Raw genomic sequence first — 12,938 nt, 5'->3', positions numbered from 1 at the left:
GAAAATCAATTTAAAAATGTATTGTATGAAAATGAAAAATATTAAAATGGGTTTCATGATAAAATCAGCGTAATCTGATAATAATGAGTAGTTGTATTGATTAAATTACGCCTTATAAATCTATACAGCTATTTCACAAGCGAAGTCATCGCTCCAGTGGCGCAATTGGTTAGCGCACGGTACTTATAAGACAGTGTTCGTGTGAGACATGCCGGGGTTGTGAGTTCGAGCCTCACCTGGAGCATATCTTTTGACTTATTTTTAAGTTTTATTTTTTGAGTTTTATTCGTTTTTTTAATGTGGCTGTTCTTACCTAACTACAAAATACACCGGAAAGAATAATTATTGTAATCGTTTTTATTTGCAATAATTGATCAAAATATGTAAGAATTGAATTTATTTTTAACTGTACCGATAAGAGACGGTAGTCTCTTCTCTACGTAGGTAGGTGATATCAGTTCGTTGAATAATTTTGCTCGTGCGTGCAAAAAATCATTGAAGAATATTACTGTAGATAACACCAATAGTCCATTTTGTGAAGGTACGTAAAACACCTAATTAAGGTTTTAACAATAGGCACACCATGCACAAAGAGGGCCATAGCCTAAACTGCTAGGGTAGAAGAGAGATTTTGTGTTTTAGACGGCAGGTAGCAAGGGCACCATACGCCATGAATATTCTCATCATTTTCGCGCAACCAATCTTTGGGACGACCTTCCTTACGCGGTGTTTCTAGGATGAACAACCTTTTTTATAACTTACCATAATTTGAACCATATGCTACATTAAAGTTTGTCAAAATGCGAAAAATTAAACTAAATGTCTAGCAGAAAATATTTTATGACTAAAACAAGCTAATTTTTATGTCTCCTAGAGGCTTGACTATGTCGGCTTGAGGCTGCCGGGATGAAATAGAATTCAAGAAAATATAATTCATAATTATGGCACGGCATGCCACGGCACCCACGCTTCATGTTCCCATAGCGCCGCAACCGTTTACCTTTTTAAAGCATTTTTAATTTTTTTTCCATGAGGACTAATAAAAAAATCCAAAATATAGCTATTTCATCTATTAAGCTAAGTAAACTTAATCAATTATTTCTTGTGGATAGTATTCAAATATTATACATATTTTTTTTTATATAATGCATCAGTTCCTACATGTCTTGCCAGAAAATAAATAAAAAAAAAAGTGGTTAAGGATATGTTATGTTCTTATAGATATTGTAACTACCTATACTAGATTTTGTTCTTCTTTAATTCTTCAATTTTATATAAAATCATCGAATATAAAATTATTTTATTTATTTATAGTTTGGCGCGAAAACTTGAAAGACAATCTCACCTTGCTTAAAACGGTCAGCTTGAACGTACCTAGGTATATCATAATGGAATGGAATCAATAAAATGCTCGAACATTTCTAGCATTTTTTTTAATAAATTACATTTACTGTTACAAATAGCTTAAATTAAATATTCATTATTAATAAGTATATACATTCAACATAAATAAAAATATGTTCAAAAATACAACATGAAAAAGAAAATGATGTACGAAAAACCGGAGGCAATTTATTGTAATCACTGCATAAAATGTTGAAATGACGAAATTATTAGTATAATTTTATATTTACAAAATACAAAGAGTAAATAAGGAATGTAAAGAATACAATAAAGTAGAGGCATGTGTTCTATTAAAATTGATCTAGCTAAGACAGTCAGAACACTATGGAATTGGTAATAATGCAATCCAATAATGATTCTCACAAGTACAAACAAATAATAATTACCGAGGGGGCTTTTTATTTTATATTTTATGAAAACAAGGGACGGGCAGCTGATGGTAAATGATATGCCCTGCCCAAAGATTCTTCAAAAACTGAGCGGCACTACAATTGCGCTCGCCACCTTGAGACACAAGATGTCAAGCCTCATTTGCCTAGTAATTTCACTAGCTACGACACCCTTCAGATCGAATAACAATAATGTTCACACATTAGGTACTGCTATTACATTTATTTGTACCATTTTAAGAATTGAATTCATTACATCATACAAATACCTATTCTGTAACACCTACTGCATAATATGTTCATTTGCCAATTATTACAAATACAGTAGGTAGAGACGGACTCGTCGGTCGATTATCCGGACTCAGTTTTACGGATTCGCGATTAGCCCGTCTAACAAGTAGTTCAAACCAAAGCTCACTGTAACATTATCAATCACGAGTGAGTACAATTGACTTAAGTATAAATATTAAAACAATATGTCATTGTGTATAATGCTACCATGGATGCAACATATCATATCCTCCGCAAAAATAGGTTGTGGCATTCATTTATATTAACAGTCGGTCTATTCTCTTTAAATGTTTTAATTGAATCAACGTTAAACAACATACCCAGACAGGATTTTTTGTCTTATCCGTTATTTAGAAATATGTAAATTACAAATTATACATAGCTACAGGTCAACACATCATTATACATAATAGTAATTGAAGTTATACTTCTTTAGACGCGTTATGAATAACAGATGAGAGTGAAACATTAAGATGCGCGCGCATCACTGTAATACAAAAGTAAAAGGTTGAAGTAGGTTCCTAAAATTTTTTGACGTTTGCGTCATTAGTTATTTTTTTTTAGTGTTTTCGTCCATTATTAGAACAGGCAAAGGGTTCAAGCCCATACAGACGTATTCATTATTTAATAATTAATTGTCAAAGCCATCTTTGCAAGATTTTTACAAAATTGTTCTTTCTAAAAACGAAGAATAGCACGAGGAATAAATCATTTCAATTATTTTTGCTTCGTTAGGCCAAAGAAATATAACTTCTTGCGTGCATACATAAGTACACACACACTTTTTTTATTATCCTCCTAATGGAAATAGAACACGTTATCTAGACAACGCCGGTATTGCCACCGGCCGTAGGTGGCGCTGGTTGAGTGAACATAAAGGAGGTCGCATTCGCCAATATCTGTTTCTTAACGAAGTCTGTGGTGGCTGTCTGCAGATTCTCCTTTGCCCCGAATTTACATTTGATATACCCATACAAATTGGCGCCACTTAATGTCAGCGCTATGAGGACCAATAGCTGAAATTTAATGAAAAAAATAAGCACAGTTATAGGCACAAGAAAATAACAAACTAATAAATAATCTGAAAAAGCTTAAGTAGATTTTGGTGATTTTCACGTAGGTAAGTAAATTGTCTTAAAACTTATTAATTTTTAATTTGACATACAGTCGGACTTTTTGATGTTGCATGTTTACACCTATAACAGGACCTCTTTATACACACTTCGAAAATTTACCCCCCGTTCGCATTATAGCACCGGGAATCTACAGGATTTTAGATTTATATGTAAGCGTCAATGTATAACGTAACATTTATAAAACTTTATACAAACGATTTAGGTTTTCTTTAGTGTTAATTCCGCCATTATTTGTTTTTAAAACAATTCTAAATCTAAATCTAGCACGAGACTGAGAATTTTGGCGAGACAACACGTCCTGAGGATGCCTCGTGTAGAGGCGAAACACGTGTCGAATTGTTTTAAAAAGAAATATTGGCGTAATTAACACTAAAGAAAACTTAAATCATTTGTAAAATTATGGATTTCCGCAAAGTGACGCCTAATTCAATAAATTTTCTTTATTTAACTTGTTTAAAGAAATCCATAATGTTTGTTTGTCGGGAGGTATTTATTGATAAATAAAACGCTTTGTCTTGCAATTTACGTAAAAGCATTTTTTCTGGCACAGCTGTCTACTTGGTCAGCCATAGCCCAAGGCATGTAATCATGGAGCAGGGCGTTCAGATTACAGAGGTGTTCGGATTAGAAGGGGACTATAGAGGCTCTGCTGTAATATGACAAATATTATTTACTTGTTGACCCGACAGATGTTGTTCTGTATATAATAAATAAAATAATGTTTTTTTTTATGAATTTGTCAATAATATATCATAACATCAAGAATTATTTCGTAAAATATGCTCCCATATGTTGCTGTAATGAAATTGTTTTACAGCAGAACTGTCAAACCTTGCGTCAATAAATTCTCTCTTCGAAAATATGTCCATACAAAACAAATATCAGACGACGGGGGACACATCAAAGGAAGAACAAAATTGTTGTTTCTATTTAATTTTAACACTTTCATATTTATTCACCTTTTAAACCTTCTGTGGACTTCCAAAAATAATTCAAGACCAAAATTAGCCAAATCGGCCCAGCCGTTCTCGGGTTTTTTATATATAGAGATTACCAATGCCCAGCTTAAATACAATTTACATAGAATTGACATGGCAACACTAGCATTTTTTTTAAAAGGACTTGCATGCCGTGCCTTTATTAAAAAAATAAACAAAAGAAACTATTTATTATTTTATTATAAACTGACTCACCATCCACTTAAACTTGAGTCCGAAGAGACAGATGACAAAGAATCCTGACCAGATGAGGGGACACAGCGTCAGCCCCAACCAGAACAGACGGCTCTCGTTACTGTTAACGCGGTTCTGCAAAACGAAAAGGTATTCACAATCAGTATCAGTTCATCATCATTACCGTGCCTGTTCAGCCGGCGTCGTGGGGCGGGTCGTTAACCTCGTTAAAGATATGTGCGAGGGAATCGATGGTTGGTCCATGCGTCATGCTCGTGAAGGGGCGCTGCTTTTAGTGCCTGGTCAGTACTGTTTTCGGGGTTTAGTTAACCTCCACCAGACCTAAAGTATCTTTATGTTACCTATAGTCGAGCGTGTAGCAGGTAACGTAAGTAGTGTATGTAGGTACTAGTTAATTATATAAAACTCAACAGAAAAATTTCGAAATCAATGTATAGAAAAAACGGCCAAGTGCGAGTTGGACTCGCCCATGTAGAGTTCCGTAGCAGAAACAGAATATAAAAGTTCTTGTAGTCCGTTGTAACTTTGATCGATGATTTAAGAATAGTGTATTTTTTTTTCACTTAAGTGATTGATAATATGATTTATGACGTATTAAAAAAATACTACTTAATAGATCTCGTTTAAAGCAATTTTCGGTGGATGTTTCCATTGTAATGTACATCATATAGTTTTTTTTTGTTTTATCATTCTCTTATTTTAGAAGTTAGGGGGGGGGGGGGGGGGGAAGTATCTCTCGCGTAAACTATTCAGTTTTATTATTAAGTTTAAATGATATTAGAAACCTCAATTTTTTTTTCTAGTTTTGTGTGAATATCTTAATGCGGTTCACAGAATACATCTATTTACCAAGTTTCAACAGTATAGGTCTTTTTGTCGTTTCGGAAAAAAGTGGCTGTGATATACAAACGGACAGACATAATCTATAAGGGTTTCGTTTTTTTTTGGAACCCTAAAAAGCCCAGTCAAGATCGAGTTAAATTTACATGAATATTTACAATTAAATTTATTTTTTTAATTTGCATTGCAGCTACTCCGTTAATAAACGATCTTAGTTATTGTCTGTTCTTATAGCGGCAAAAGATATACACACTCTGCAAAAATTTCAGCTGTCTTGCCCGATGACAGACAGACGGACGGATATCTAAGTCATAGCATCTATTGCTATTCAAATAGTTACTCTTCATTGATGCAAAGCGTAAAAAGTGTATAAAGCAGACCTGATTCATCTTTTTTTATGGAAAAGGAGGACAAATGAGCGAACTGCTAACCCGGTGTTAAGACGTGATTACTACCGTTCACATTATCTTACAACAGCAGAGAAATCACATCAGCGTTGCCGGCCTTTAAAGAAGGTGTAGGTACTGAAGGTACCCATGTCGTATCGTCCCGGAAACACCGCACAAAGAAGCTCATTCCACATAAATTGTACAATGTTCAATTTACTCCATTCCGCGACCTTCCAAGAGAGGACTCGATAGAGCACAAAAGTTTCTCCCAGTACTGATCGACAATTTCCCGAGAGAGACCTGCATGGCCCGTGTATACGGCAACACCAGTGCTGTCGACTGCATAGCAATTAATGTTTGAAGAAGGAATTAGTGAGGAAGCTGGAGGTCAACTTGCATAAACTCTCAATAAGCCCAAATGATGGAAGTTGTGAGAGAAGCGCCTTGTGCCGTCTCTATCAAAGGCCTTCGCTATGTCCAGGCTAACTGCCAGGCCTTCTCTCTTGTTTTCGATAGTCGCGGCCCATATATGTGTTAAGGTATACCTGAAGATCGCCTGCCGACCGACCATGACGAAAGCCGTACTGTCGGTCATTGATCAACTGGTGACCCTCAAGGTATACCAAGAGCTGGCGGTTAATTATGCTCCTCATGATTTTGGAGAGTAGGGAGGTAATAGCTATAGGAGTGGAGTTCGCCGTATCCGGGATGTCTCCTTTTTTTGGATCGGATAATGTGTGATCCCAATATGCCAAAGGCGGCGAGTCGCTGTTGGTCTGCTACATGGGCATCGGATAGGCACTACACTCCTGACCAGGCAATGTTCGGACGTTCCGGGATCGGCGTTGACAAAGACCTGGTAACTATCGGGATGTATAGTCAGCAGAAGATCTGCCGCCGCTGAAGAGCCGCGGTGGCGACTGAACCAATTGAACTGAGGGCTTCGGGAGACAAGTGGTACCAATTGCGACACCCATCCTTTTTTTAACTATTACGCCTTTAACTATTTGCTTCATATTTAATACTGACCTGTTTAGATTCAAACACCCAGTGAGATTTTCCATCGTCATCCACATAGTTCCACCATCTCAGCCCCACTAGCAATCTTCCTGGAATTTAAGAATAGGTAATTTTGTAAACTTCTGATATTGTGAATTTTGATGTTGTATATGAGTTTCTTACCACCTCAATATAAATAAAAACATGATTATTGGATTTATTTACCTAAGTAGTCAAAGTCAAATCGAATAATAATATTGACACACTTTTACACATTATCTTGCCTCAAACTAGGCAAATCCTGGGCCTAGGTGTGGGTGCAAGACAACGATATATTTAATACAACATAAACACCTACTTAAACATAAAATTAACCAAATAAAAATATAAACGTCCATGACTTCTGACGTTTGCACCTACCGGGATTCAAGCCCTCTACTTTAAATCTTAATAGGCAGGGTCACTAACCACTGGGCTACATGGGTCGTCAAAAAAACTTAGACTAAGAGCTTTTGATTTGTCACTATAAATATTTCTTAAAAAATTATGGAATCTATCATATGTTATCAGCTCGTAAGAAGAACATACAGGAATACTCTACTCTACTCAGACTCTTTTAAATCAATGAATATTTTACAATCGCTGATTTACATTTTATCATCTTTTTATATGTATTAACATCTGCCTCTGCTGTAAATTAGTTTGTAAGATACTGCGACAGCCAAATCCAATGTGCAAATCAAGTTCAGAATTAAAAGCGATTTAAATATTAAATATTTCATAAAAAAATAAATAAAGATTAAACTGTATTTATATAAATCATCGTATACTAGATGACTCAGCACCACAAGCAGCACTCGATCATGAGTTGACACACTCTCGTCACACAATATATTTGAGTGAAGGAAACGACCCAGCACATGACAATAATAAGAACGGGCAGTTGTTTTATACATTACTCACCACTAATATTCTTAACAGTCCAGAAGTCAGCTGACAGCAGCAATGTTACGAGCACGAAGCTTGCAATAAATGAATCCGAGAACCATCCACACAGAACATACACAACAATAGCGGAGCATCGAAATATTAAGTGGAAGAACACGATATACGGATGGCTGAAATGTTAAATATTACATTTTTAAATGTATCCTATCATATTTGATATATGTATATCTTTACCAGTGGGAGGCTCCTATGCACAGGAAGCCGGCTAGATTATGGGTACCACAACGACGCCTATTTCTGCCCTGAAGCAGTAATGTGTAAACATTACTGTGTTTCGGTCTGAAGAGCGCCGTAGTTAGTGAAATTAGTAGGCAAATGAGACTTAACATCTTACGTCTCAAGGTGACGAGCGCAATTGTAGTGCCGCTCAGAATTTTTAGGTTTTTTATGAATCCTGAGCGGCACTGCATTGTAATGGGTAGGACGTCAATTATTACCATCAGATGAACGTCCTGCTCGTCTCGTCCCTTATTTTCATTTGAAAATGTTAAAATTTGAGTACGTATAATAACGCGATCTCTTCCAGGTAACATAAAGGTGTAGGAGTTTATAAGTTATAACTATAAACTATAGGAGAGGACATATAGACACATATCTTGCATTGATAATGTTAGATATATGCAAAAAAAAGGAGAAAAAATTGGTTGTAACAACTACAAAAATATAATAAGATATAGTATATATTTATGTAATAGTTATACACGTCATTTTCGCTAAGTGACTTTAAATTTGAATAAATTTTTTAAATGATTAAAACGCGTGTAATTGTAATTGTTTTTTCATTCGTTTTTGCGTAAAGGTTACATTTTTATTATTATTTTAGTTGACTTGTTCCAAGATATTCTTTTTTAATAAGTTTTGAATATATTGAGTGTCTGAAGCTTTTCTTGTATAAATTATATGCCGTATTTATACTAAAAGCTCTCCTTAGCTTCCCAATTGAGAATTGGGACTAATTGGTTGACAGAGTGCAACGTGGCCCCTATCCGACTTCAGTGATGGTTTGGTGGGGTATTAGCTATGAAGGAGTGACTGAGCCATAATTTTGTGGAAAAGGTATCAAAACAAGTGTATCAAGATACCATTCTTGAGAAGGTAGTGAAGCCCCTTAACAACATCATGTTCAATAACCAAGAATGGTCCTTGCAGCATGACTCGGCGCCGGGTCATAAAGCTCGGTCTAAGCAATGTTGGTTGGAAACGAACGTTTTGGACGTCATCAGAGCTGAAGACTGGCCGTCGTCTAGTCCCGATCTTAATCCGCTGGATTATGATTTATGGTAAGTTTTAGAGAGTACGACTTGCTCTAAACGCCATGATAATTTGGAGTCCCTAAAAAAAACCGTACGATTGGCAGTGAAGAAATTTCACATGGAAAGAGTGCGTGCCTCTATTGATAACTGGCCTCAACGTTTAAAGGACTGTGTTGCAGCCAATGCAGGCCACTTCGAATAGGCTTTTTATATTTTAAATAGTTTTATATTTATGTATTTAACTAACACACTGTAAAAGTAATAAATGTTATTTGCAATAGAACAATTTTTTTCTTTGTTTCGACTGTGTGTGTGTGACTGACATCGAACTGTGTGAACTCAAGGTGGGATTTTTTTTATAGAAAAGGAGGACAAATTAACGTAAGGGTCACCTGGTGTTAAGTGATCACCGCCGCCCACAATCTCTCGCAACACCAAAGGAACCACATGAACGTTGCTGGCATATAAGGAAGGTGTACGCGCTTTTTTTGAAGGTACCCATGTCATATCGTCCCAGAAACACTGCACAACAAAGCTCATTCCACAGCTTTGCAGTATGTGGAAGAAAGCTCCTTGAAAACCGCAATGTGGAGGAACGCTACACATCCATATGGTGGGGATGATATCCTAATTTGTGGCGTGTCATGCGAAGGTGGAATTCGGCGCTTAGCACTTAGACAAAAATGGCAATATGGATACAGGTTGGTAGTCAGAAAAGGATGATGAGAATATTATTTGGACAGGGGAATGATATCCTTTTCCTGCCAACTATCAGGGAAAGTTCCAAAGGAGATGATCTGATTATTTGTAATATTATTTGTGTGCTTACAGGATTAATGATATCAAGAATTTGGATGATCATGGATCAACCAATGCTATCACTGCCAACTGTATTGGATGATATTGACAGTGCCATTTTCTTAACATCACATTTAGAGAATTGATCAAAGGTGAACAGAGGATAATTTTTGGATCCTTATTACTCAACCACTCCAAAACATCCGAATGGATATCACCTCAATTTGTCAAATACATACATTACTATTTTTCTTTCTTACAAGCACAATTAACAAATATGATATGTTTAATTAATTTAATGTCAACATGAATGAAGTCGCCTTGACTTAACAACTATTATATTATAATCATGATGGGAGTAAATTTGTGGTGACCCACTACCCAAGAACAAAAAGGTAGGCAAATGTATGTCATTTCTGAAACTCAAAGACTGTGTGAAACCACCGTAAAGACAGTATGAACATGTTTTGAGTCCAGTTGTGTATGACAATCATGATAATTCTTTTAAGAAATTTAATAACAGGATACTTACACAAACTGCTTATTAGCATTATCCTCATCTCCAAAGGCAATGGTGTCATCATCCAGAAGCGGCACCTGTGGTACACCTGGCTGTAATGTTGGGACAATGGAAACATGTCAAAACAACAAGCCGTGCAAAGCAAATCAAAATCTAAAATGGTAATGTATGCTAATATGTTAAATACACAATTTGTTAGTTTTAAAATGATAGCCCTCGATTCTGGGATTAATTACACAAATTAAATTTGAAAAGGCTCAGTGGATGAGTGCTTGCACCGAATGAGAGAAGATGTGGGTACAAGTCCCGCAGTGTCCTTGTTTTCAAGTTTAATTTGTGTATGTTAAGTATGTCAATGAGAACTTTGTATATAAATACTGATCTTACACTTATGCTAGCATACAATCTACTGCACATATTATTTTAATCTTTGTTGAACTGTATTATGTAGTACAGAATCTACTAGCATATATTTTTTTATCTTAATATTGAACATGCTGTATAATCTATATTTTCATTTTACTTATCATTTCAATTATTTTTTTCTGATCTTTTAAGTCTAAATACTAAGTATACATTTATAGGTACTTAAGTACAAAAACTATCTGAAAGAAAAGTCTAAGCAGGATATGAATATCTTGCCAAAGTAACTGAAAACATTTAAACATACATGAATGAATGATGATGATGAATCATGATTAAGATGCCTAAGATGGGTCACCTTAAATACATGACACAAAAGATCAAGAGGGTTGAGGTGAAGTCATTACTCAGGGAGTTCTATAGAAGGTTGGTATGAGAAGATACGAAGAAGCGAGAACTAGGTCAAGGCCAAACCCACAAACTAAGAGAAATATGTCAATAAATAATAGTTATATTATAAAATACACTAACCTAACATTGAAGACATAACACAAGACAAAGTACTTAAGAAGGCCAAGGATAATTCGCAGAATTACATTAATAGTCTGAATATTATTTTTTTTAGTTTAATTTAATAAATTGAGACGATAATTAGAATATACAAGACGATAATAATTATAAATGCAAATGAAAGAGGCATATAAAAAAATGTAAATATCAGTTTGCAACGTTGTTTTTTTCTTACCGTTGCTGAATTCATACTGCCCTTCACGTAATACTATTTTCTGTTAAAGGAATAATAAAAGTAGGTATGTTTGGAACAATAATAAACGCACAGGATTTGTGTTTTCATTAAGAGTCAAAATTCAAACAAAGTTTACACATCATAGCACAACATTTCAATTGATTTCAATTATCAAATATCAATGTCCAATGACCAACATGCCAAGTCAAAGCCACAATCATAACAGCTGTTAGGCGTCACTGTCAACTTGTCATTTTGTCAAGCACTATCAGTCCCATCACAATACTATCAAGTGTCACATTGCACACAACTTGTATAGATAATTTGCATGAAACTTGTCAAATACGTGTTTATTACCTTGGTGTAAACGAGGGGTTAGAGGTGTTCTTGTTGCTTCGTATATTGTAAGTCAATCCCAATCCGACCATGGATATGATATGGTGAAGTGAAGTAGACAGATGCACTTTCTGAAAGTTGTCACAATCTTTACACTGTTAGCGAAAGGCTGATCAAAATTATATTCAACTAAACTGCTGTTAATTTAACATGGCGATTAAATACGGGTTTCGGAAATGTTTCTTAAAGTAAATTTTTTTCTTGGAGAGCTCGCAATTATTTGAACATTCTCTAAGTAGTGGCACTGTTTCATCAAATACATCTAGTAATGCGATAGAAAGAGACAACATGCGGCAATCAACTTGGGATTCAAATCCATATGTAGCCGTTTTTTATTCTAGTAAGGTATTGCTTGGCACTATAATATCGACAAAATATGGATAAACTGATTAAGTATATGCTTAAAGGTACTAAACTTCAACGTAGCTCTCTTATTCGAGATCTTGGTGTTTACCCTGATTCAAAGTTACTATTTGATACAATAGTTAGTAAAGCTTCTAAAGCTCTTGGTTTTATCATACTCAAAAGACTTTGAAAATATTAAAACTTTTAAAATGTAAAACTGTATTGTTCATTTGTCAGGAGCAAGTCCAGTACGCTTCTCAGGGCTGGTACGCACCTTACTTGAAGTATCTTAACCGCATCGAAAATATTCAAAGAAAATTCCTCAAGCACGTTTGTTACCGTACGAAGTTCACATACCGCTAAGATGAGTACATTAATCTTTTGAATCGTGTATGCCCACGTTTTCAGTTTCATTTTTCTATCTAGCACTAATAGTGGGAACCTATAATTGACTCTCTGTAATCATCTTATAGTATCATTTAAGTTTTTAAAGCTGTTGGTTTTCTTAATAAATAAAAAATAAACAAAAAAGTGTGAATATAAGAAAGAATATAGAAACATGCTGTTGGGCGATTTGACCATCGTCCGGTCATGCGCGCTCGCCCAACGTGATTTACGTAATTCTCGGCATGACATGATTAACGTAATTGATTCGCGTTGATTGATTGTTCTTGACATACACAATTATTCTCAATTTTCGTCAGATACGTGAACGATTTATGTGTTATGTATGAGGGGTCAGACCATAATAAAAGAAATGAATTTTTGAACTATACATACTAGCAAGATTATGCTATAATGTAGCTCTTGATCTGGGAGCCCTATGACTGTGTCCATACAAAAGTCATATAAACCAGCCGATACATTTT

The 12,938-nt window shown here is 35.2% G+C and overlaps 1 protein-coding gene and 1 non-coding gene across 3 annotated transcripts; one reads left to right on the top strand and one right to left on the bottom strand.

The window, feature by feature from the left end:
• Window positions 1-150: 150 nt before the first annotated feature.
• On the top strand, window positions 151-244 carry Trnai-uau (transfer RNA isoleucine (anticodon UAU)). Its single transcript has 2 exons — window positions 151-188; window positions 209-244. It is a non-coding gene; the product is annotated as a tRNA-Ile (tRNA).
• A 1,174-nt stretch (window positions 245-1,418) lies between these two features.
• On the bottom strand, window positions 1,419-11,517 carry LOC126965506 (uncharacterized Golgi apparatus membrane protein-like protein CG5021). 2 transcript variants are annotated; one of them, XM_050809152.1, is made up of 6 exons: window positions 11,329-11,517; window positions 10,233-10,297; window positions 7,605-7,759; window positions 6,672-6,751; window positions 4,414-4,527; window positions 1,419-3,100 (listed from the first exon to the last, which is right to left on the bottom strand). In XM_050809152.1, the coding sequence occupies exons 1-6, from the start codon at window positions 11,341-11,343 to the stop codon at window positions 2,906-2,908; spliced, it is 624 nt and encodes a 207-aa protein (XP_050665109.1). In that variant the 5' UTR covers window positions 11,344-11,517; the 3' UTR covers window positions 1,419-2,905. The 2 variants fall into 2 exon arrangements, with proteins under 2 accessions (XP_050665109.1, XP_050665100.1); XM_050809143.1 differs by having other exon boundaries at window positions 10,233-10,312; window positions 11,329-11,516.
• Between the last annotated feature and the right edge of the window lie 1,421 nt (window positions 11,518-12,938).

The sequence above is a fragment of the Leptidea sinapis genome, chromosome 1 (assembly GCF_905404315.1).
Source record: "Leptidea sinapis chromosome 1, ilLepSina1.1, whole genome shotgun sequence".
Lineage (NCBI taxonomy): Eukaryota > Metazoa > Arthropoda > Insecta > Lepidoptera > Pieridae > Leptidea > Leptidea sinapis.
The sequence above is the reverse complement of the archived record's forward strand: the minus strand, read 5'-3'. Positions and strand labels throughout refer to the sequence as shown.

What these genes read in the sequence shown, in the direction of transcription:
- LOC126965506 (XM_050809143.1), bottom strand. An exon ending in AATGCTAATAAGCAGTTTGT is followed by an intron (nt 7,760 to 10,232) that starts GTAAGTATCCTG and finishes TTAACATTTCAG; the next exon opens with CCATCCGTATATCGTGTTCT. An exon ending in GGGTGTTTGAATCTAAACAG is followed by an intron (nt 4,528 to 6,671) that starts GTCAGTATTAAA and finishes TTCGTTTTGCAG; the next exon opens with AACCGCGTTAACAGTAACGA.